The 24099-nt window shown below is 50.9% G+C and overlaps 1 protein-coding gene across 4 annotated transcripts in view; it reads right to left on the reverse strand.

Annotated features, from left to right (window-relative positions):
* The window catches only part of LOC136333482 (patr class I histocompatibility antigen, A-108 alpha chain-like), a 47191-nt gene extending 23354 nt beyond the window's left edge, over nt 1-23837 (reverse strand). For 3 of the 4 annotated variants that reach the window (XM_066280468.1, XM_066234282.1, XM_066279717.1), the window contains exons 1-5: nt 23746-23837; nt 23234-23518; nt 22749-23024; nt 21877-22152; nt 21645-21758 (exon numbers count right to left, since the gene is read on the reverse strand). In XM_066280468.1, the coding sequence (XP_066136565.1) occupies nt 21645-21758; nt 21877-22152; nt 22749-23024; nt 23234-23518; nt 23746-23809 (1015 nt within the window). In that variant the 5' untranslated portion in view covers nt 23810-23837. Of the gene's footprint in view, nt 1-20269; nt 20828-21644; nt 21759-21876; nt 22153-22748; nt 23025-23233; nt 23519-23745 lie in introns of those variants that run through there. The other variant, XM_066237513.1, reaches the window with a different exon arrangement.
* Between the last annotated feature and the right edge of the window lie 262 nt (nt 23838-24099).

Raw genomic sequence — 24099 nt, forward strand, 5'->3', positions numbered from 1 at the left:
TCACCCTGGGAATGGAGGTGGAGGGACAGGGGTTTCTCTTAACCCTGGAGGATCTGTGTCTGAAAACACGGGATGGAGAATCTCAGAGACCAGTCTCCCTGTTGTCTGTGAACCCCAGTGGGGAGCACAGTCTTGGGAACCCTGAACATCAGGAAGCTGATCTGTAAAGAAGTGATTTTGGCCCCTTGGTACAGAAATGTGTCTAACCAGCACTGCAGTCAGCCTCACAAAGATCCTGAATTCTACTTCCCACACAGTGTGTCTGTGACTCGGGATTGTTACATTGTGAAATGATCTTCATTCAATAGCCCTGAGTTTGTCTGTGAGTCCCCAGGTCCTCAATACAAAGAAGCCCAGGGAAGCCATGTGTCACTGTGCATTTCAACAGGAGCATGTATGTCCTAGAAGTTACAAGTGCTCAATGCTGTCATCCAAATGATGGAGAGAGAGAAGGAAGGTTGTCTGGAGGTGTCCCAGACCCAGGGCAGAGTAAGGAAAGTTCAGAGAGGGTGTCAGGGAGCCTGGAGCCTAAGTCAGCCTTCAGAGAGTCAATGGTCCTGCCTCGGTTTCTCTGCTGTTCTTAATCTATAACAGGAAGGAACCTTTGAGAATTGAGGTCCTAGAGCAAACGGGGCAGCAGATTTGAGAGCACAGCAGTGGGGCCATCGGTCAGTTATGCTCCCTCAGCCTGAGGTCTGGGTGTGCATGCTCACGCTGCCACGTGGCCTAGTGGAGGAAAAAAATGACAAGAGAGGAAAAGGGGCCTGACCTGTGGTGGCGCAGTGGATAAAGCGTCGACCTGGAAGTGCTGAGGTCGCCGGTTCGAAACCCTGGGCTTGCCTGGTCAAGGCACATATGGGAGTTGATGCTTCCAGCTCCTCCCCCCTTCTCTCTCTCTGTCTCTCCTCTCTCTCTCTCTCTCTCTCTCTCTTCCCCTATCCTCTCTAAAATGAATAAATTAAAAAAAATTTTTTTAAAAAGAGGAAAAGGGAAGAGCTGCTGGACCAGCACCTTTATGTAGACGAGAAGGGATGAGGCCTCGAGCACCAGCAGAGGGACGGCTCTGGCTGAGACCGTGGACAGCTCACCTGTGATGACGTCACCAAGTAGACGGTGTTGGAAATCTGTAATAATTGTCTTCTAATGTGTTCAGTGTTCTCAGTGAAGCAGGAAACAAGGTCACTGGCAGTAATGAGATGGGGAAGGAGGGTGGATGTTTGAGCAGAGGATGGGGGAGACTGAGGGAGCCGTGCAGGGACAGGATGATTGTGGGCAGCAGTGTGGACCCCCTTCTGGTCTGGGTTATGACATTAACATGACAGTGTCCATGGGGCTGGTTTGTTCTCTAGCCTCCTGTAGCTGCACGGGGCAGGTGCAGGGAGGGCAGAGGTAGAATTTCTCGGCTTTGAAGTTTTTCCAAGCAAGGGTGACAGGGCAACGGAGATGAAAGGGACGGATTGAAATGCTGTCTCATGGAATTGAAGATGAGTGAGGAGGGAGGAGAAGACATTGAGGGGTAAGGGACGGTGACTAGATGGTAGGATAATAACCTGGGATCCCAGTGGGCACAAAGGATTGTGGGAGGTGATGTAGCACAGGGTGGTCTCGGGCCTGGGAAATGGGCACATTTGTGATGAATGATTTGCTGACATTACATTACACATGTGATCAATAATCGCACCAGTGTTTCCAGAGCTTAGGCCGCCCTGCGGGGTGAGTGGGGAGATGGAGGGCATAGCATGGGAAGCATGGCGTGGAGACTGTGGGAGGGCTGGGTTATTGGCAATGACAAGTCTAGGGGATGACAAGGGAGGGGGCCCAGGAAGAGCAGAGCAGAAGGTCATGGAGGAGAGGAGCTCAGGGAAGTGAGGAGCCAGGGACTGAGCATCCTCTGCTGTGTGTGTTCTGTCCCTGCTGTAAAGTGACCACAAACCAATTGGCTTTAAACATCAGCCCTTTATTATCTCATGGTTGTGCAGGTTACACATCCGACATGTCCTCACTGGGGCTCTGGAAGAATCCACTGCCAAGCTTTCACTTGGTTGTCTGAACTCAGATTCTTGCAGATGTGGGACTGAGTCCCTGTTTCCTTGCTAGGTGTCAGCTGGAGCCACCCTGAGTTCCCAGAGGATGTCTTCAGTCCTGGAACATGGCCCCCCCAGCAGACACAATCCTTCCCCCACATGGGACCTCTCTGCCTCCCCTCACCCTCATCTCTCCTGCAGCATCTCTGACTCCAGCCAGAGAAACCTCTCTGCTTTTAGGTTCATGTGACGTGATTGTCCAGCCAGGTGATCCAGGATGGTCTCCCTGTCCTAAGGTCCTTAACCTTCATTACATCACCAAGTCCCTTTGCCATGTAAGGAAGCCTGTCCATAAACAGCAAGGATTTGGGGGGACACCTTTGGGGACCACTGTTCATCCTTCCTCATCTGATTATGTTGAAATCACTGAGGTCAAGGAGGTGGCACTCTGGGGAGGGTGACTGTGATCCATGAGCTAAAAGAAATGGGAAATGGCCTGGAGGTCCCCAGGGATTACCTACAATGAGGGGAGTGGGGGCTCTGATCTGATGATGGATTAGGGGATGTTAGGAGGAGAGCAGGAAAAGTCAAAGCAGTTGAGGAGAAGGATCCCACCCACCTCCAGGTCCAGGGCACAAGGTCTGTGGGAGGGGAGACACCCCCATGACAGGACTTCAGAGGGAGCCGTGTCCTCAGGGAGACCCAGGTCCCTGTCAGAGCTGCAGGTGCAGGAACACCCTGGGAGGACTGTGTGCATTTGGCTGATCCTGGGCTGAGACCTCCGGGGGACACAGTGGGAAGGTTTCAGGAGCTGGGGAGGGGGTGTGAGGGGAGACAGAGTGGGGGCGCACAGAGCCTGTGGAGATGAGCATGCAGGATGTTTGGGGACCAGGGGTGACTGGGACAGACAGGGGAAAGGAGAGAGTGAGGTTAGTCCTGGTGGATTCAGGGCAGATGGTGGTGAGTGTGAGAGAGGGAGGTGGGAGGGACGGGTCTGGGGCTCTCACTTGGGCTCTGTCTTGAGGATGAGGAGCTTTGGGGTAGCCAGTCTTAGTTCCAGTGTGTAGACTTTTCTTGACCCTCTGATTGTGGGGTGCAAACACTGGTGGAGGAGGGGTGTTACGGGGAGTCCGTGGATTCACTGTTGACCCTTGTGGGATGGGGGAGCACTCACACCAGCTCTCAGATCTGCCCGTCACCTGCTTCAGGAGAGACACTCCTGGGGCACCAGCTGTGACCCTGACACAGGGGCCTCTTCTGTCCTGCTGAGGGGACAGAGGGCTGAGGGCAGCTGGGGTCCTCACCCCAGTAGAATCAGTGTGGATGTGCACAGGGTGGATGATGATGTAGAGTCCCCAAGCTTTTTACACAGGGGTCCAGTTCACTGTCCCTCAGACCGTTGGAGGGCCGCCACATACAGTACTCCTCTCAGTGACCACCAATGAAAGAGGTGCTCCTTCAGGAAGTGCTGCAGGGGGCCGGATAAATGGCCTCAGGCGGCTACATGCGGCCCCGCAGGCCGTAGTTTGGGGATGCCTGATAGACATTACAGAGTTGCTACCAAATTAGAGATACTTTTTAAAAAATTGATGTGAAATATGACATTTAGAGGATAATGACGCTAATTTTATCTGTAACTTAGAAAAGATTTGAGAATTAATTTTCCCCGTTGTAATAATATTATGGATAGGAAGAAATGTTCTTACTGTTGGGAGACGCACGCTGACCTGTGTAGCGACAAGGATATCATGACGCTGGCACGTGACTTTCAAGGGATTTGGCAAAAGTGATGCAAACATTATCTTTTGTTTTTCAAAATGTACTTTAAAGCTGTAGTTGACATACAACACTACGTAGGTTGCAGGTGTACAACATAGTGATTGGGCATTTATACACCTTATGGGGTAGTGACCTCAGTAAGTCAGGGAGCTGCCTGTCACTGTGCTCAATTATAAGGATGCCACTGGCTGTGTTCCCTGTGCTGTACTTTGCATCCTGTGACTTACTTCATAGCTGGTCATTTGTACTTCTCAGTCCTCAATTCTGTCACTTTGTTTTTGCCTACTCACCGCCCCCCTCACCTGTGGCAGCCATCAGCTTTTTTCTCTGTATCTATGAGTCTGTTTCTGTTTCATTTCCTTTGTTTTTTGGATTCCACAGATAAATGAAATCGTACAGTGTTTGCAGTTCTGACTTATGTAACTAGTGTGATACTCTCGAAGTCCTTCTCTGCTGTCACAGAGAGCAAGAGTTCCTTCTTTTTCATGGCTGATTAATTCCACAGTACACATGACACACCTTTACTCATTTGTCCATCCGTAAACAATTAATTTGCTTTCATACCTTGGCGACTGTAAGTAAGTTCAGCTACGGTGAACATAGGGAAGGATTTATCTTTTTAAATTAATGTTGTTGCTTTCTTTGGATAAGTCCCTGGAAGTTTTAATTTTTGGAGGAATCTCCATACTTTCCCCTAGTTTACCCCCCACACACACACACACACATAGAGTGTGACGTTCTCTCCACATCCTGGGCAACGCTTGTGTTCTGTTGCATTTGGAGAAAGGGCCGCTCTGCAAGCTGTGTGGCGACACCTCATTGGGCTGTGATTGGCATTTCCCTGATGACGACTGGGGTTCAGTATCTATCCACGTGTCTGTTGGCCAGCTCCATGTCTGTTTTTGAAAAAAAAAATGTCTATTCAAGTCCTCTGTTTATTTTTGTAAATAGGCTTTTAAAAATTAAATTTATTGGTGGGGTGTAGGAAAATGGCCGGGAATTAGACTGTGGTCCTGAGACAAGTCTTCGGTGCGGACTTTGTAAAAGGCGAAAGATTTATGCGATCTGAAGAGAAACCAGAGTGTGGTGCGGACTTCGGAACACCAGGTCCTGTGGGGCAGAACCCGCCCCGGCAGCACTGATAAGATGGTTTCATAGAAGCAGCTGATCCCTGGAGCCTTTTCCTGCACACCTGAAAGCTATTAGTTAGTCATCCTTCTCTGCTCCTGAACCCATTCTAGACTAATCTCACCCAGGCTCTGCTAATCTGCTTGATGAGCAAAGACACGAATAAATACGATGAGGCTGCAGAGAGCTGGGCTCTCAGTCCTGGAGGCCGGGAGTCCCCTGGACCCGTCTTTTCCCTACGTTGTGTCTTGTGTGTGTTTTCTTAAGTCCTGCAGCGCCCTCCCCTCCTGCACCCCCATGGCTGCGCTGGTCTCGGCAGTGGGGCACATTGATTAATAAAACTACATAGGTTTCAAGTGTGCAGTAGTTCTCTGTGTATCATCTGCAAGTTCACTGGCTGTCCACCACCCGGTCACATCATCTGTCACCACTTCCTGACCTCCTCTGCCCTTTACTCCCCCACCTCCCCTCTGCTCTGGTAACCACTGCGCTGTTGTCAGTTTCTATGAGTTTTTTCTTTTCTTAAAGATTTTATTTGTTGATTTTAGAGAGAGAAGAGAGGAGAGAGGAGTTGGAAGCGAGAAGTATCAACTCATAGTTGCTTCACTTTAGTTTTTCATTGATGATTGCTTCTCCTATGTGCCTTGACCAGCCAAGCCCAGGGTTTTGAACCGGCGACCTCAGCATTCCAGGTTGATGCTCTATCCACTGCGCCACCACAGGTCAGGATCTATGAGTTTTTGTTTATTTGTTCATTTGTTGCTTTCAGTTTTATATCCCACATATGACTGAAATCATATGGTTCTCGAATTTTTCTGTCTGACTTATTTCGTTTAGCGTGATGTTCTCAAGATCCATCCATGTTGTCACAAATGGCAAGATTTCATCTTATGGCTGCATGCTATTCCATTGTGTACATGTACCACATCCTCTTCACGTAATGACCCATCGAAGAATAACTGTGTTGTTTGCATGTCTTGGCCACTGTGCATAATGCTGCAAGAAACATAAGGGCGTATATATCTTTGCAAGTAAATATTTTCAAATATCTTGGGTAAATATCGAGTAGAGGGATTGCTGGGTCATAAGGTAGTTCTACTCTTTAATTTTTTTTTATAAATAAATTTTTATTAACTTTAATGGGGTGACATCAATAAATCAGGGTACATATATTCAAAGAAAACACGTCCAGGTTATCTTGTCATTCAATTCTGTTGCATACCCATCACCCAAAGTCAATTGTCCTCCGTCACCTTCTATCTAGTTTTCTTTGTGCCCCTCCCCCTCCCCCTCTCCCTCCTTCCCTCCCCCCTCCCAAAACCACCACACTCTTGTCCATGTCTCTTAGTCTCGTTTTTATGTCCCACCAATGTATGGAATCATGCAGTTCTTGTTTTTTTCTGATTTGCTTATTTCACTCCGTATAATGTTATCAAGATCCCACCATTTTGTTGTAAATGATCCGATGTCATCATTTCTTATGGCTGAGTAGTATTCCATAGTATATATATGCCACATCTTCTTTATCCAGTGATATATATATATATATATATATATATATATATATATATTTACAGTGATTAAAGCCTTTAAGCAAACTCCTGGCCAATACAACAAGAATGTATAAAAGAGTAGTGTCCTTAACATGTTCACCAAGTGCAAGTTGGCACCAACACCATTCCAAATCCCTGCAAATGCGTCCCAACCCCAGTTCAGTCCGTTTACTCTTTAATTTTCTGAGGAGCCTCATGGTGTCTTCCACAGTGGCTGTACCAGTCTTCATTCCCACAAGCAATGAATGAGGGTTTTTTTTCTCCACAACCTCTCTAACACTTGTTATGACCTGTCCTGTTGGTAATAGTGATTCTAACAGGTATAAGGTGGTATCTCATTGCAGTTTTTTTTTTTTTTTCATTTTTCTGAAGCTGGAAACAGGGAGAGACAGTCAGACAGACTCCCGCATGCGCCCGACCGGGATCCACCCGGCACGCCCACCATGGAGCGATGCTCTGCCCACCAGGGGGCGATGCTCTGCCCATCCTGGGCATCGCCATGTTGCGACCAGAGCCACTGTAGCGCCTGAGGCAGAGGCCACAGAGCCATCCCCAGCGCCCGGGCCATCTTTGCTCCAATGGAGCCTTGGCTGCGGGAGGGGAAGAGAGAGACAGAGAGGAAGGAGAGGGGGAGGGGTGGAGAAGCAAATGGGCGCTTCTCCTGTGTGCCCTGGCCGGGAATCGAACCCGGGTCCTCCGCACGCTAGGCCGACGCTCTACCGCTGAGCCAACCGGCCAGGGCCTCATTGCAGTTTTGATTTGCATTTCCCTAATAGCTAGGGAAGAGGAGCATATTTTCATATATCTGTTGGCCATTTGTCTGTCTCCTTGGAAGAAGTGTCTGTTCAGGTCCTCTCCCCATTTTTAAAATTGGGTTGTTTTTTTCTTGTTGAATTGTATGCGTTCTTTCTATATTGTGGATGTTCACCTGTTGTCAGAGCTGTTGTTTGGAAGTATCTTCTAGTCGGCTGCCTTTTTGTTTTGCTGTCAGTTTCTTTTGCTCTGCAGAAGCTGTTTACTTTGATATAGTCCCATTCGTTTTGTCTGTGTGTTTTAAAACATTTTATTTAAAAAGAAATATTTTTAACTTATTGTGTTGACGTGGTTACAAGTATCCCACGCATTATACACCCTCTGCACACGGCATCGCGCCCCCGTGCCCCACGCGAAGTCTCTTTCCACCCCCACACCACCCTCTGCCCCTCCCCCTTTCCACCCCTCCCTCTCCTGGGCCTGTTGCTACCTTGTTTCCTGTATTTCATGTGTTCTATGTATATAATCTGACTACTCCCTCCACCATCTTTGATCCCATCCCCACCTCTCATTTCTTCTGACAGCGTTCCATCTGGTCCTAGTTACCCTGCCTCTGTTTCTATTTTGTTCCTTAGTTTATTGTGTTAATTAGATTCCACATATAAGTGAGACCATATGATATTTGTATTTCTCTGCCTGGCTTATTTCACTGAGCATAATAATCACCAGGCCCACCCATGTTGTTGCAAAAGGTAATATTTCCTTCCTTTTCATGGCCACATAGTAGTCTACTGTGTAAATGTACCACGGCCTTTTCATCCAGTTCTCCGCTGATGGACCCTTGGGCTATTTATACAAACAAATGGAAGCATATATTGTGTTCATGGATTGGAAGAAATTAACATTATTAAAATGTCTATATTATCCAAAGCAATCTATAGATTCAATGCAACTTCTATTAAAATAACAATAGTATACTTCATAGATCTGGAAAAAATATTCCAACAATTTATATAGAACCAAAAATGAACCTGAATAGCCTCAGAAATCTAGAAAATGAAGAATAAACTGGGAGGTATCACAATTCCTGATATCAAGTTATACTACAAGGCCATTGTAATCAAAACAGCCTTGTACTGGCATAAGAACAGGCATATAGATCAATGGAACATAACAGAGAACCTAGAAATAAACCCACGCCTTTATATTAAATTAATATTTGACGCAAGAGGGCAAGAGTATACAATGGAGTAAAGACATTCTCTTTGATAAATGGTGGTGGGAAAATTGGACATGTATATACAAAAAAATAAAACTAGACCACTAACTTATACCAAACACAGAAATAAAATGGATAAATGTAAGTCAGAAAATCATAAATGACTAAAAGAAATTCCTATAGGCAGTAGAGTCTCAAACATCTCTTGTAGCAACATTCTTGCTGATATATCTCCTTAGGCAAGTGAAATAAAGGAAAAAATAAGCAAGTGGGTCTCACTCCCATGTTTATGGCAGCATTGTTCACAATAGCGAAGATCTGGAAACAGCCCAAGTGTCCATCAGTGGACGAGTGGGTTAAAAGGCTGTGGTACATACACACAATGGCCATAAAAAGAAGGAAACCTTACCTTTGGGATGGCAGGGGTGGACCTGGAGATGATGCTAAGTGAAATAAGCCAGGCAGAGGTACACAAATACCATATGGTCTCACTTATATGTGGAATCTAATGAGCACAATACATTGAGGAACAGAATAGAAACAGAGTCCGGGACACGGGGAACAGAGGGACAGCTGTCAGAGGGAAGGGGGATGATGGGACTGGGTCAAAGAAGGGCAGGACGCAGTGTGCAGACGGTGTGCTACTGAGTCGGACACTTGAAATGAAGTCAACACAATACATTTAAAAATAAATTCAAGGCCCTGGCCGGTTGGCTCAGCGGTAGAGCACACTGCGTCCTACCCTGCCACGCCCCATGCCAAGCCCCTTCCCACCCCCATTTCCCCCTGTACTCCCCTCCTCCTGCCTCCACCTTCCCTTCCCCTCCAGCTACTGCCACCTGGTTGTTTGTATACATGTGTGATGTATATATAATTTGGCTAATCTCTTTACCTTCTTTTTTTTTTAAATTTTTTTTTCATTTTTCTGAAGCTGGAAACAGGGAGAGACAGTCAGACAGACTCCCGCATGCGCCCGATCGGGATCCACCCGGCACGCCCACCAGGGACGACGCTCTGCCCACCAGGGGCGACGCTCTGCCCACTAGGGGGCGATGCTCTGCCCATCCTGGGCGTCGCCATGTTGCGACCAGAGCCACTCTAGCGCCTGAGGCAGAGGCCACAGAGCCATCCCCAGCGCCTGGGCCATCTTTGCTCCAATGGAGCCTTGGCTGCGGGAGGGGAAGAGAGAGACAGAGAGGAAAGCGCAGCGGAGGGGTGGAGAAGCAAATGGGCGCTTCTCCTGTGTGCCCTGGCCGGAATCGAACCCTGCTCCTCCGCACGCTAGGCCGACGCTCTACCGCTGAGCCAACCGGCCAGGGCTTCTTTACCTTCTTTGACCCAGTCCCCTCATCCCAAGAAGACACAGAAACGACAAACAGATAAATGGAAAGATGCTCATCTTCACCAGCTCTGAGAGAAATGCAAGTCAGAACTGCAAGGAGATGCCACCTCACACCTGTTAGATTAGCTGTTGTCAACAAGACAGGTAACAGGTGTGGGAGAGGCTGTGGGGAAGAAGGAACCCTCACTCCCTGCTGGTGGGAATGTAGACTGGTACAGCCAGTATGGAAGACAAGATGGTGTTTCCTCAAAAGATGAAGAATTAAACTACCATATGACCCAGCAATCCTTCTACTGGTTATCTACCCCCCAAAACTTGAAAACATTGGTACGTGAGGACACACAGACTGCCATGTTCATTGCAGCATTATTCACAGTGGCCAAGACATGGAAACAACCAAAGTGTCCCTTGATAGAGGACTGGATAAAGAAGATGTGGTCCATATATACACTGGAACACCACTCAGCCATGAGAAATGATGACACGTTGCCATTTAGGACAACATGGCTGGACCCTGAGCATATTACACTGAGTGAAATAAGTAAGTCCGAAAAATAAACAAGAAGTATACGATTTCACACAGAGGTGGGATGTAAAGTGGAGCCTCACAGATATAGATAGAAGTGAAGTGGTTACAGGAGGGGACAAGGGGGTGGAGGCGGAAGGAGGGAAGGGAATAAAGAGGGACAAATATACGGTGACAGAAAATGATTTGAGTCTGGGTGATGGGTATGCAACATAATGATCAGTTTAAATGCTATAACAATGTTTACCTGAAACCTGTGTTCCATTTTTGATTAATGACACTCTGTTAAGTTTTATTTTCTAAATAAAAACACACAAAAAAGAATACTGGGTTATTTCCAAATTGTGACAGATTCCCTTCTTTCTTCTTCAAGTCTAGATGCCACTGTTGGCCTCTAGGAGGCGACAGATCCTAGTTAATATTCTCCAGTTTAAAAACAAAACAATTAAATTCAGGTTCTGTGCATGGAGTGGGGGAGGGGAGATTCTGGCCTTTCTCCCAAATCCTAGACCACTTCTCAGCAGAATTAAAAGCACCCACACTTGTAATTCTCCACAGTTGTCAATGAGAAAAGAGAGGAAGGAAGGGATAGATCGGTACCTGCCCTGTTTCCAGATGACCCCCCACCCTCGGGGCAGCTGCAGTCCCGGCTCAGGGTGGACGTCCGCGTGCACACACAGCTGCACGCCTGTGCTCTGATGACCCGCGTGGGGGGGAATTCTAGGCCGAGGGGAAATCAGGGAGACCTCCTTCTTCTGATCAAACCCTAAATTAATCAATTGATTGGTTCTGGTTTATAAGCAGAGGTGAAATGTTCAAGACTTCAATATAACAGTCTAAATAGTTTCAAAGTAAATCCCTTTTCATTATGACTCAAGACAGGATTAGTGAACTATCACTGGTTTCTCAGTCCTCTGCTGAGGTTATTTCTTTATTTCTTTCTTCTCAAATCCCAAACACTGAACCTCTCTCACCTTAGACCACGCCCTCAATGAGAGACCAGTTCGCTAAGTCCGTGGATGTGAAATTGCTTGGGCACAAAGTGGACTGTCTCTGTCTTTTTACCAGGAGGACTGACAGTCGCTGCAGCGAATGACGTCTTCTCTTTCCCATTTGGGACACAGCGATTGGCTGCTTCTATTCTCAACTAGAAATATCACAGAATAGAAAGCAGTGCGGTTTCTCATGACAGTGAGCAAACCCCCAAAATTTCACACAATAGAATACTTTCCTTTAGTGTGTGTGACAGAGACAGAGACAGAGAGACAAACAGATAGGAACAGACAAAGAGGAAGGAGAGAGATGAGAAGCATCAGTTCTTCGCTACAGCACTTTAGTTGTTCATTGATTGCTCTTTCATATGTGCTTTGACCAGGGGCTCCAGCAGACCGAATGACCCCTTCCTCAATTAGTGACTTTGAGCTTCAAGACAGTGACTTTTGCACTCAAACCTGCGACCAGGGACTCCTGTCCATGACCCCATGCTCACACCGGCTACCTCAGGGTTTCCAACCTGGGCCCTCTGTGTCCCAGTCTGAAGCTCTATCCATTGCGCCACCGCCTTGTCAGGCAATAAAAAGCTTTTATCTGCTAGTGACTGGCAAGGTCACGGGAGGCAGGCTCAGATCCATCTCCCTGCCCCGGGTGGGGGCGGCTTGAACTGGCAGCAGTCAGGGGTCCCAGGTGTTACTCCTGAGTGCTGACTCACTGTGGTGCTGGTGAGGGTGTAGCCACTGATCACACTTGTTCTGGGTCCTGTTAGACACAGGACGGGACCAGTGTGAGCGGGTTCTGTGTTACTGATGGGAAGGAGAAACTGAGTCACTGAACGTGATGGAAACAGCAGCAGACCCCACGATGAGGTCCCCGCTGAGCTGCTCATGATGCAGGGGGCACCGGGCGCTGTTCTACCTGCTTCTCACGCACTCGCTGATTTAGGTTTGGAGGTCGGGACACTGTCCTCCCATGGGCGGGCCCTCGTGGCTGTTATAATGACGCCAAGATGCTTCTGGATCACCCAGGGCTTTCTGAAATCACCCCGTTACATCTCCCCTGCACTGTTCTCGTCCGTCTCTGGATATGAAGACGCAGCAGCCCCATGAGGTGAGTGGGGAGCTTGTGTGGGTGTCTGAGCTCCAGACCGGCACTCACAGGGGGAGGGGTCTGTTTCTGAGATGTGGGGGCTCACCCGCTGTGAGGTTACCAGGACAGGCCTTTGGGAAGGTGATCTTTGTTCCCAGTTCAATGCCTTCCATGTTCATTACCTTATTTTTCTTTTCTATTTCTTCCTGTGGTTTTGGCCTTTTTATCTTTCTAGAAATTCATCTTTGTTATCTAAAATGTCAGACTTACTGGCATAGAGTTGATCATAACAAGTTTTCTCTTCATTTAAAAATGCTTGTGTATGTGATTACTTCTTTTCTTTCTGAATTCCCTGTTTTCCTTAACAGTCCTGCCAGAGGTCTGTTAAGCTCTTTGATTTTCAAACAGTTTGGTTTTGTTTATCTTTCTTACCTTTCCTGTTTCACTGACCTCTGCCCGGTCTCTATTATTTGCACGTTACTTTGCTTTGCTGTTACTTTGCTTTTCTCGTCTCTACGAGGAGATGCTCAGCTCATTTATACTCAGGCTTCCTTTTCCTAAGGAGCTTGTTCACATGCGGGTGTGTCCATCGCTGCCCTGCTTTGGATGGACAGGTGTCACTGGGAACTAGTCTCCCACCATTTATAATGTATCCATTCCCATGGGGACTTCCTAGCATGCTTCATGTGCATGGAATTAACTTATTTACCCTTTTAAATAGGTTTAAAATTTAATAGCATTATGGCCAGAGAACAAGGTCTATATGATATTGACTAACTTGAACATGTTAAGGCTTCTTTTGTGAATACTAAATGTTAAATTGACAAAAGTGTCCACGCACGCCTGACTGGTGGTGGCGCAGTGGATAGAGCATCAAACTGGGATGCTACAGCTCTCGGATTTGAAACCCTGAGGTCATCGGCTTGAGTGAGGGCTCACCAGGCTTGAGTGCAGCATTGCTGGCTTGAGCGTGGTGTCATCGACATGACCTCATGGTCGCTGGCTCTGGCACAGAGGTTGCTGGCTTGAACCCAAGGTCACTGGCTTTAGCAAGGGGTCACTGGCTCAGCTGAAGCCCTCTACTCAAGGCACATATGAAAGCAATCAATAAACAACTAAAGTGCTGCCACTACCAGTGGATGCTCCTCATCTCTCTCCTTCCTGTCTGTCTGTCTGTCTGTCTGTCTCTTTCTAAAAAAATATGTTCCACGTGTGCTTGAAAATAGTATCTGTATTATATTCTCATCATTGGTTATAGAAATCTCTATGTAACTGATTATCTGAGCCTTCAATCGTGTTATTTAGACCGTCCATATCTCTGCATTTTCTCTTTGCTTCAGCTCTTTGTTTTTGAGCATGTGTTAAAACTTTCAGCAACATTATAGATTTAAAAATTTATTTCATTGATCTGAGAAAGAGAGAACTATAAACTCACAGCTCCATTTAGCTGTGCACTCATTGATTGCTTTTCTTTTTTTTAAAGTTTTTATTCCTTTTTAGAGAGAGGAGAGAGAGAGAGGCAGAGCAAAGTGAGAATAGTTGCTTCTCCTGTGTGACCTGACCAGGCAAGCCCAGGGCCTTGAACCACTGACCTCAGTGTTCCAGCTCACTGCTTCATCCACTGCACCAGCACAGGTCAGGCCATGGGTTGCTTTTCGAACACACCCTGACTGGGAATGAACCCGTGACCTGGGCGCGTGGGGACGATGCTTAACCACTGAGCCGCCCGGCCAGGGCCCAGCACTGCTGATCTTAGTCTCACTGATAAAGGCTGAGAAGGAGAGGGTGTGAGGGACTCAGGAGAAGCAGAGAGGCAGAGAGTTAGAATAAATATTTATCACATTCAGCCAAGGAGCGGACCTTCCTGGAAGGAGGAAGTGGACAGTAGTGTTAGATGTGCACACGCTGTGGACTGAGACGAGTGCCCCTGGTCCCTGTGCTCAGTGGCTGTGGGAGCCCCTTAAAGAGCAGCTTCTCACAGTGCCCACCCCCCTCCGTCCATGTCCTCACCTCACTGCGGGGCCCCTGTCTCTGGAGTGTCAGAGCCTGTGGGCAGTGGAGAGCTGGGCAGAGAGAAACTCCGTCTCCTTAGGGCGCCCGGACCCCACACGGCTCCTCCACACCTGCCGGGGGGACCCCGTCTCCTTCAGGGTCTGTGGGGGAGGACAGGGAAGGATGGTGGACAGGGACAGAGGGCCCGTGCCACACGGGGAGTCCTAACCCACCGCTTGTCCTACTGCAGGTGACAGGCTCTGTGACAGAGGAGGACGCAGGGGAGACTCCAGGGGCAGGTCCACTTTAAAGCTCACGTCCCTTTGAGTCTCTGTGCTCACCACCAGGGACGGATGTCCCCAGAGACCTCTCCAGTCCCTGATTGTCTGTGATCTCACTCACACTTAGCAACCTGCAAATGCCTCACACGTGGAACATACTCAATAAAGGCTGAAATGTGAAGTGTGGTCCACTGCTGGTCTCTAAGGCCCGGTCCCCTCTGGGACTCCTCCCTGCATAGCGTCCTGCCCGAGAACTCCAGAGACCAGTAAATACCTGTGTGTGTCAGAGCGAGAGGTGGCCGGTGGCCTCTTTGTGACTCTGGGGTCCTCCCCAGTCCCTCCACCTTCAGTCCCTGGGAGCACATGTCCTGGGCCCGGAATGAGGCTGAGAGACTGCACTCTGTGACTCTGCCCGGAGGCAGGTCTAGAGGACCTTGGGGTGCAGGGACCCAGGAGCCCGGGGCTCACTGTGGGGTGACTCACTCCCACGTGCTCCTCACAGTGTCTCCGGGCCACTGCTCACCCCTCAGATGCCCTCCCATCCTCCCCCAGAATCCTGCCCCCTCTGCAGTCTGACCTCCGGGCCCTCCCCTCCAGGCAGCAGGACAGACCCGTCTCCCCCAGACCCCTGTGTGCAGGACTGTGTCTATAGTGCAGGTGTGAAGCCCTCAGTGACTCAGTGTTGTCCCTGACACCACAGCCCTCTCCCCGTGTACAGAGACGTCTGAGGTGGGCGGGACCAGGAGAGGGACAGACACAGTGTCACCTGTCCTGCACCCACTGCTGTCCCCGTCCCTACCCTTCCAGGCTTCACTTTATTCCCCCTTTTTCTTTCAGGAACATCCACATCCGCCTGTGGAGATCCTGGGTGTTAGCTGTTCACTCATGTCTGAGTCCCAGTTGTGGGTTAATGTCCTGTCTCTCCCACCAGCCACCTGGCCCAGAGCAAAGTGTGGGAACACAGATGAGTATTGGGTTCATTTGGGGAAGTGTGACATTAAATACTTCACCGTTTTCTTCTGCGTGACCTTGGTGGTGAACGGGAACCAGGAGTGAGAGGTGCTGTGAGGATTGGGGACAGGAACTTGGACATCATAATACTGTATTTTGTATAAGGGGCCCCTCGAAGAGGAGGCTTTCCTGATTCTCACTCCCTCTCTGACCCTGTCCCGATGTGCAGAGGTGGGAGCTCTGGACGTGGGGACACTTGTCCTCACTGCCTCCTCCGCTCCCCTGGCCGTCCCTGGTCAGGTGGTGGGGACCCCCTGGTCCTACACAAGGACTCCCACGGGCTGCACAGCACGACCCCGGGTCCCGGACATGCAGAGTGACCATGCTGTCCCCTTTCCCGTCGCTGATGTGGAAATGTTGATCGTCTGCCTTATTTTGCTCTTGTGTTTGTCTTTTATTTTGAGATATAATTGAACAGAACATTATATCAGTGTCAGGTGTTGCTAAGAGAGTAAGTTTCAAAAGTTCACATCACAAGAAAAAAGCTTGTAACCATGAGTGGTATCAAATGCTAAGTAGGTGTATTATAGTGATCATTTTACTATATATATAAATATCAAATAATTAATAATATTTACACCTAAAATGTCATCTTGACCCCTCTGTGAGAACCCTGTCCTTCCAAAGTCATTCCAGAGCACCAGGCACCATTGTGTCCAACAGACACACACTGATGTCCTTCTCTGTGGGAGGGCATAGTGGCCCCTGGGTGATGTTGCACCCCCAAAGCCTCTTTGTGAGGGTAGCAACCCCTTGTATGGAGCCGTCCCCAACATCACAGGCTTGCTAGATGCTCTCAGTCACCAGACTGGGATGTGTCACTACAGTCTCGACCTGGCTGGTACCTTCTTCTCTGTAGCTATTACTGAAGAGAGTCGAGACCCGTCTGCTGTTACTTGGGAGGGACCACAATGGACATTCACTGTGCTGCCCGTGGGGCATCTGCCCGGCCCAATCTCTGCCACAGGCTCGTGACAGCTGCTGTGTCACCTGGTCCAGGCAGAAGTGCTGTTGTGTCGTTACATCGATGGTGTCGTGCTCACGTCTGGCTGTCTTCCTGTCCTGGAGGAAGCAGCTCCCTCTTTGCTGACCCCCCTCCGACAGCGGGGATGGGGGTCAGTGAGCACAGAGTGTGAGGACCGGCTTCTCTGTCACATTCTCAGAGGCTGTGTGGTCGGGTAAGACACAGGTGATGCCGGCCGCCATCATAGAATAAGTACCCAGCCCATCTGCAGCCACAGCAATTGCAGGAGGTTTTATGTTTGTTAGAGGGTCTTCACTCCCCGTTTGGCTCACATGGTGTGGCCCCTCTATGCAGCCTTGCGGAAAGGGTCCCTGGGCTGGGAGGAGCACCAGGAGGCAGCTTTTCAGGCCGCCAAGCAGCCTCAGTCAGTGTCCGGGTTCTGGGGAGGTGACCAGAGCCAGCTGTGTGCAGCTGTTGTTCACGTAACACCCGCGGGGTGTGGTTGAGGGTTATGACATCAGGGTGCCAGGGATCAGCACGGCTCCTCAGAACGGTGCGGAATTAAGGAAACAGACTTATTAAGAAAAAAGGATGGGACCGGGAGGACTCTTGAATGCTGATGGCAGTATCCCAGTGCCCCATAGCCACAGTTTGCTTTATTATATAGCCATATGCAAATCAAGGAACTCCTTGATACAAAGTTGTACATCTGAGGCTAAAACAGGAACTCTCCCAAGGCAAAAACAGGAATCCCCCAACCATGCATAAGTGAAATCAACCAACATCTGAACAAACAAAGGGTGAGAGGAAGGGCATGTAAATTACTTTCAGCAATTTAAGCAAGCAAGTGATGTGGGTGCAAATACTCAGCATCACAGCCAATAGGGAGGTGGAGGGGGAAGAACTCAGCCCTTTGCTAAGCCTCCAATCTAAAAAGGCTTTTTGCCATTTAGGATCCACAACATCAGGGCAGGGAGAGGACACCACTCGGGTTCTGGTCCCAGCTGTGGGGCGGGCTGAGGGCGGATACAGTCCCCGTGAACCACAAGTGAGCTCAGGGGACCAGGCCTGTCAGCAGCAGGAGCCTTAACAGGACCGGCCCCAGGCCACACCATCACCACCAGCCCCATAGCTGGTGTGGGTACTGGACAACGCCCCGACCCAGGATGTGCGTGGGCAGAGACATCACCCCTGACCACGTGGGGGGCACATCTCCACAGAGAGGCCACCTCTCTAGCCTGTTAAGCAAAGGACTGCAGACTGTCCCAGGGCCAGTGACATATCAATGCGCTGGACAACCAGAGCCCACGCCGGGAACTACGCTGCAGTCTCCCAACCAGGAGGGGAAGCCGCCCGTTCCTAATGAAGCTGGTGCATTACAGGCTCCCACAGCGGGACCAGCCCTGGAGGCGCAGCGATGTGTATTAACCTTAACCGAGCAAGCACTGGGTGCTGGGAGGGATCACGTGATCCCATCCAATCACGGCCCCCCACCCCTGGACAAGCAGCCCTCCACACGGGCACCCTCCGCTGCCTCCACGGCACACCGGGACCTCCACCCACTCCGCCCACGGCAAGGGGTCCTGAGCACAGCTCTCCTCCACCTCTCCGTGGTCCAGGTGCATTTTCTCACGTTCCTGACCGGCCCGCCACCCGGTACCCCTGTCCATGAGTCACTGGCCCTACTCAGGGGCGCCTGTCACACTCCCCTCCCGGTCTGTTCAGGACTGACCCCGTCCTGGCTGACAGCCCTTCCCGAGCTGTGCAGCGTCAGCTCCCAGGCCCCCTGGTCCTGCTCTGCCTTCTCCTCCTGGGTCTGAATCACAGGAACTTACTCTGGAGTTTAAAATCCCAGCATTTCTAAAAGCTTTCAGTAGGATAACTCTATGTGGGTTAAAGAGAATTAGTTCAAAAATCTATAAAACTATACTTTCATGAAGGACGAAACCCACAGAGACAGGTGGACAGATCATACGTGCACAGTTGATTTTCACAGAGTGAGCGTTGGGACAAACACCACTCACAGAACATTCCCAGCACCCGGGAAGCCCCCTTATTATTCAGTCATACCCTCCCCCCACTCACCCTGAGTACCCACCATCTTGAGGTCTCACAGCACAGGGAGTCCCGTCAGGTGTGATAGAATGGAACAGTACAGTGGACGCCCCTGGGCACCTGGCTCTCACTCAGCGTTGTGTCCTGGGTCTCATCCCTGTGGCTGTGAGGTTGTAGTGTGTTCACTCTCATGGCCACGGAGGATTCTATTATGTGAACAGACCACACTTCCTGTCCTGTGCAGCCTCTGAGCATTTGTTAAACGCAGGTTTACAAATCGTGCTATGAATAATTTCTTCACACTATTTGTCACACACATGTGTGCATGTCTACTGGGTATACAACTAGGAGTAGACATGCTGGGTCACAGGGTGAGCCGATGTCTGGGTGTAGTAACTTCTGCCAAAGCATTTCTCAAAGCACTTGAATCAACTGACTCTCACAAGCAGTACATGAGAGACTAAATTACTCCTACTCTGGTCAACAATGGATTTTGTCTAAGGTTTTCATTGTAGCCATTCTGGGAGGGGTGCAGCGATAACACAAATGACTTATTTTGAATTTCCCCTCTGACTAAAAATTGTGAGCAAATTTTATAATTTTTTTTGGCCATGTGAATATCCTCAGTTAGATGCTGGACTGGACTAATAGTGACTGAATGGGACTCTAGTAATGTGCCAGCCTGTAGAACAATAGTTTCATCTCTGTGTGGGGATAAAAGGTATGATGCTTTGGGAAGTCTGAGTTACCCCTTCCTCACCTGTAGCACTCCCTGGGGCAGGAATAGTATTTAATGTTGAGTGTTGGCCTCAATCAAACCTAAGTGGTGGTGTGCCTGCCTATTATCTGCTATGATAGTTTTCTATCAATGAGTCTGTGCTCAAACACCTGTGGTATAATGGAAAATATTTGGTTTATGCACTGGTTCCTGGCACAGAGCTCATAAAACCCTCAGAAACTCCTGGGATGCTCATGAGATGGCCCGTGGCTGAGGGTCCTGGGTAGCTTCAGGATGGGGCTGGTCACCGGAGAGACAGGCTTGCTCAGAGGGCGGGACTTTCAGCCTCACTGCCCGAACCGCTAGGAGTTCAATTCCCAATGGCCAATGATTTAATCAGTAATGTCCATAAAGGGAAACTTCCATTAAAAAAAACAAAACATTAACAGTGGTGTCCAGAGGGCTTCTGACCACATCCATGTGATGGAGGGAAGGAGTGTGGGAAATGGCCAGAGATTAGGATGCTGCCCAGGGACAGGTCCTTGGTGTGGACTTTGGAACATCAAGTCCTGTGGGGGCAGAACGCTGCCTGGCAGCACTGATAGGGTTGTTTCATGGAAGCAGCTGATCCCTGTGGCCTTTTCCTGCACACCTGAAGGGTGTTAGTTAATCCTCCTTCTCTGCACCCGAATCCATGCTCTGCTAATTTGGCCCAGGCTCTGCTAATCTTGATGAGGAAAGAAATGAATAAATACGATGAGGCTGCAGAGATCTGGGCTCTCAGTCCTAGAGGCTGGGAGTCTCCTGTGCCCATCTTTCCTCTACGTTGTGTCTTGTGTGTTTCTCTCAAGTCCTGCAGTGACTTCCTCTCCTGCACCCCCATTGCCGAGCTGGTCTCAGCACTGAGCACCGACTGGGCACAGGCCTGACCACACTCGGTCCTCACAGCCTCTCCTGTCCCTGCAACAGACTCAGCACAGCAGACACACGGGTTCTGGAAAGTTCTCAGTGCTTCTATTTATTTCCTCTCAAACTTCAGGGTCTTCTCTAATTAACCCAACAACCCTCCATGACAAGAACTGAAAAAATTAATTACCAACCAGAGTCTTATTTCAACAAGGGAGTAAGAAGCTGCAGCTCAGTGCTCCAGGAAGTACAGACAGGGATGGGGAGGGCCTAGCCCCCCCCCCTGCTGGACAGGGAAGTGTGGGGAGGGGACGTGGGGACAGGGGTGGGCCAGCCTCCCACCTCCTCACACTATGCTGATAGGAATGCAGACACATTCAGATGTCCTTTGCAGAGAGGGAAGTGAGAGGTTCCTGAAGTCACAAACAGGGTTGACGACTGTGTGTGTGTGAAGCATCTTGTCAGTGAGTTGCTGAAAAGGCAGCTGTCTCACGCTGTAGAAGAAAATAATCATGAACAAACTCAGGTCAGTCATGGTAGCTGGTGACATTCTCAATACTCATGTCCTGCTCAAGATGTTCCAGAGAAGAGAACACCCATCATCCAGACCTGTCCCCTCAGCCCCAACCCCTCCCCACATCTAGGTCTCAACTGTAGAAGCCGGGAGAGACACATCAGAGCCCTGGACACTGTCACTGCCTGGGTAGAACACAACAGGACGTGATCAGAGCCCAGGATGTGTGTAGTCTCCCAGGACAGGAGACTAAAAAAGGAACTAAGGGGAGTAGGGTCTCCCACGACTCCCGTTTGCACTGTCACAGGCTCACAGGGGTCACACCTCCATACTGACTGGCAGCCTGAGCGTAGCTCCCTCCCCTTCCCACCAGTGGGAAGAAAACATCCCGTGAGAGACCAGGGAGGAGGCAGGGCCATGAGGTCCTAAAGGAACACCTAGTCCTGGGCCCCAGAGAAGTTTCCAGAACTGTGAGTACAGACCCAGGGCAGGATCAGGGAACCTGAGGAATGTCTGTGGCCTGGACTAACCATCCTCCAGGGGGTCTGTCCTCAGCAGGACCGTCCCCTCTGACCTGTGACTGTTGCGGACCAGGTCTCCATCACTGACTCATCAAGGTGATAAATCTGTCCCTCATGTTCACACGTGCCTCACTATAGAGTAAGTGTTAGCAAACCTCCCCAGACTGGGCAAGCACAGGTGTGGGGTCAGTACTTTCCATTAACGAAATAGACATACTTCTTCCTGGGCTTGAAACCCCCTGTGGGACAAGAAACTCAGACCCCACCCTTCCCTACCTGAGCGCCTCCTCCTCCACATCACAGCCCCCACCACAGCTCCAGTGACCACAGCTCCAAGGAGGACCAGGACAGCAACGGTGTCCACAGTGGGGATGGTGGCCTGAGGAGGCTCTGGGAAGGGGAAGGGAAGAGGAGCCCTGACCACCTGTCTGCAGCCCCAACCCTGCTGAAGTCCTCCAGAGGCCCCTGCTCCCTGAGAAGAGGCTCTGTGCCCACGTCCCCTCCTCACCCCATCTCAGGGTCAGGGGCTCGGGCAGCCCCTCGTGCTGCACATGGCACGTGTAGCTCTGCTCCTCTCCAGGGGGCACCCCCACGGCTGCCCACTTCTGGAAGGTCCCATCCCCCGCAGGCCTGGTGTCCACAAGCTCCATGTCCTGGGTCAGGTCCTGCCCGTCACGCTGCCAGGTCAGGGTGATCTCCGCAGGATAGAAGCCCAGGGTCCAGCACCTCAGGGTGACCTCACGGTCAGAGATGGGGTGGTGGGTCACATGTGCCTTTGGGGGGTCTGAGGAGAAGGGTGAGAAATGCAGAAACTTTTCATCCCTTATGGGCCACCCCAGTAGGACTCACATGACCATCCTGAGAGTGGACAGGACAGCTGGGTGGGGGAGGGAGCACAAAACCCAGACACCAGCCTGGCCTGAGGCACCTGGGATGATCTCTTAGTGTTCAGAAAGCTCTAGAGTCAGAGGGACACAGCCCAGGAAGGGGGCAGGTCTCTGAGAGGAGAAAACAGAATTCTGATCCTGACATGATTGTAAGCCAAATGACTCAGAAAAGCCGGGTCAAACCTCAGACACACTGGGTGGGGACAGAGAACAAGGCCTGAGGGAGAAAGTCCCCATGGGTCCGAGGGCCACTGCCAGGGTCAAGGGGAACCGCTGATGGGTTATTTCAGGGGTGGTCTCCCCTCCATCCCAGAAGGCTGCACCCTAATTGTCCCTGAGAGAAGGGGGGAATCGCTTTCTGGTCCTGGATCTGAAAACCCAGGGGACTCAATGTCCTGACCCAAAGGAGGGTTTTCTGACCCCGGTCCATTTCCTGTCTCCGTGTAGGAGCCGCAGCCCGAAGGGAGAGGAGGGAGCCCCGCGGATCTGGTACCTGCGCGCTGCAGCGTCTCCTTCCCCTTTTCCAGGTGAATGCGGAGCCACTCCACGCACTCCCCCTCCAGGTACTTCCTGTAGCGCTCTGCCACACCGGAGTCCTCCCACTTGCGCCGGATCTTTTGAAACGCCCCGCCCACTGCGGTCCAGGAACGCAGGTCCTCGTTCAGGGCGAGGTAGTCGGTACCGTCGTAGGCGAATTGGCTGTACCCACGGAGGAGGCGCCCGTCCCGCCCTTTTTCGCATCCGATCATCCACTGGAGGGTGTGAGACCCTGACCCCGCCCCGCGGTCAGCCGCGCCCATTCGGCCCCGCCCCCGCCCCGATCTTGGGCATTAAACTTAAACCCAAAGTCCCTTGGGTTACTCCCAGGTGGTGAGTGCGGTCCCGCGGAAACAGCTGGATCTCTGACCCGGATACTCGTGCGACCCCGGCCCGTCCGTGGGGATGGGGTCGTGACCGGGTCCTGCCTGCGTGGCTCACCGTCCTCGCTCTGGTTGTAGTTGCCGCGCAGGGTGTTCAGGTTCTCTTGGAAAGCCTGTGCGTAGCCCTTGGCGCGCAGCGTCTCGCGGTCCCAATAGTGCGGGTGCTCCTGCTCCACCCACGGCTGCTCCATCCACAGCGCCCGCGGCTCCGCCCTCGGGCTCGCGGCGTCGCTGTCGAACCGCGCGAACTCCGTGTCGTCCACGTAGCCGACGGTGATGTACCGGGGCTCCCCGCGGCCGGGCCGGGACACGAAGGTGATGAAATATCTCATCCAGTGGGGACCTGGGGACAGTGAGGGACTGAGACCCGGCGACCCTTCTTGGCGCGAGTCTCGTACCCGCGGTCTGCGGGACAGGAGAGGAGGGGTCCCGGAGACGGAAAAGGGCGAAAAGGCGCGTGTGGACGGTCAGGGCCGGAGATAGTGGACACGCGCTCCCCGGGGTGCTGCGCCCCCGCAGGGTCCCTCCGCTCCTTCCCGCAGAGGCCGTTCCCTCCAGACCAGCACTCACCCGCCCAGGTCGGGGTCAGGACCAGGGAACCCGAGAACAGCAGGAGGAGGGTTGGGGACCCCATCACCGGTATCCTCAAAGTATAAAGACTATCTGAGTCGGGCCGGTCCGCGGAGACCTTATAACCGAGGACGGCGGTGACGCTGATTGGCTTCTCTAGAAACGGGACGCCCAATGGGAGTGACGTATTCGGCAGCATCATGAGTATCCAGGATGGAAAACCCGACACGAAGTAAGAGGCAGAAGTGAAACCGGGGAGATGGGGACTTCCTAACCCTGACCTTCCCCGCCCAGACTCCGCCCTCGGGCTGAGACCCTGAGAGCCAGGCCTGGGGACCCGGGACTGCCCTGACC

The sequence above is a fragment of the Saccopteryx bilineata genome, chromosome 1, assembly GCF_036850765.1.
Source record: "Saccopteryx bilineata isolate mSacBil1 chromosome 1, mSacBil1_pri_phased_curated, whole genome shotgun sequence".
Lineage (NCBI taxonomy): Eukaryota > Metazoa > Chordata > Mammalia > Chiroptera > Emballonuridae > Saccopteryx > Saccopteryx bilineata.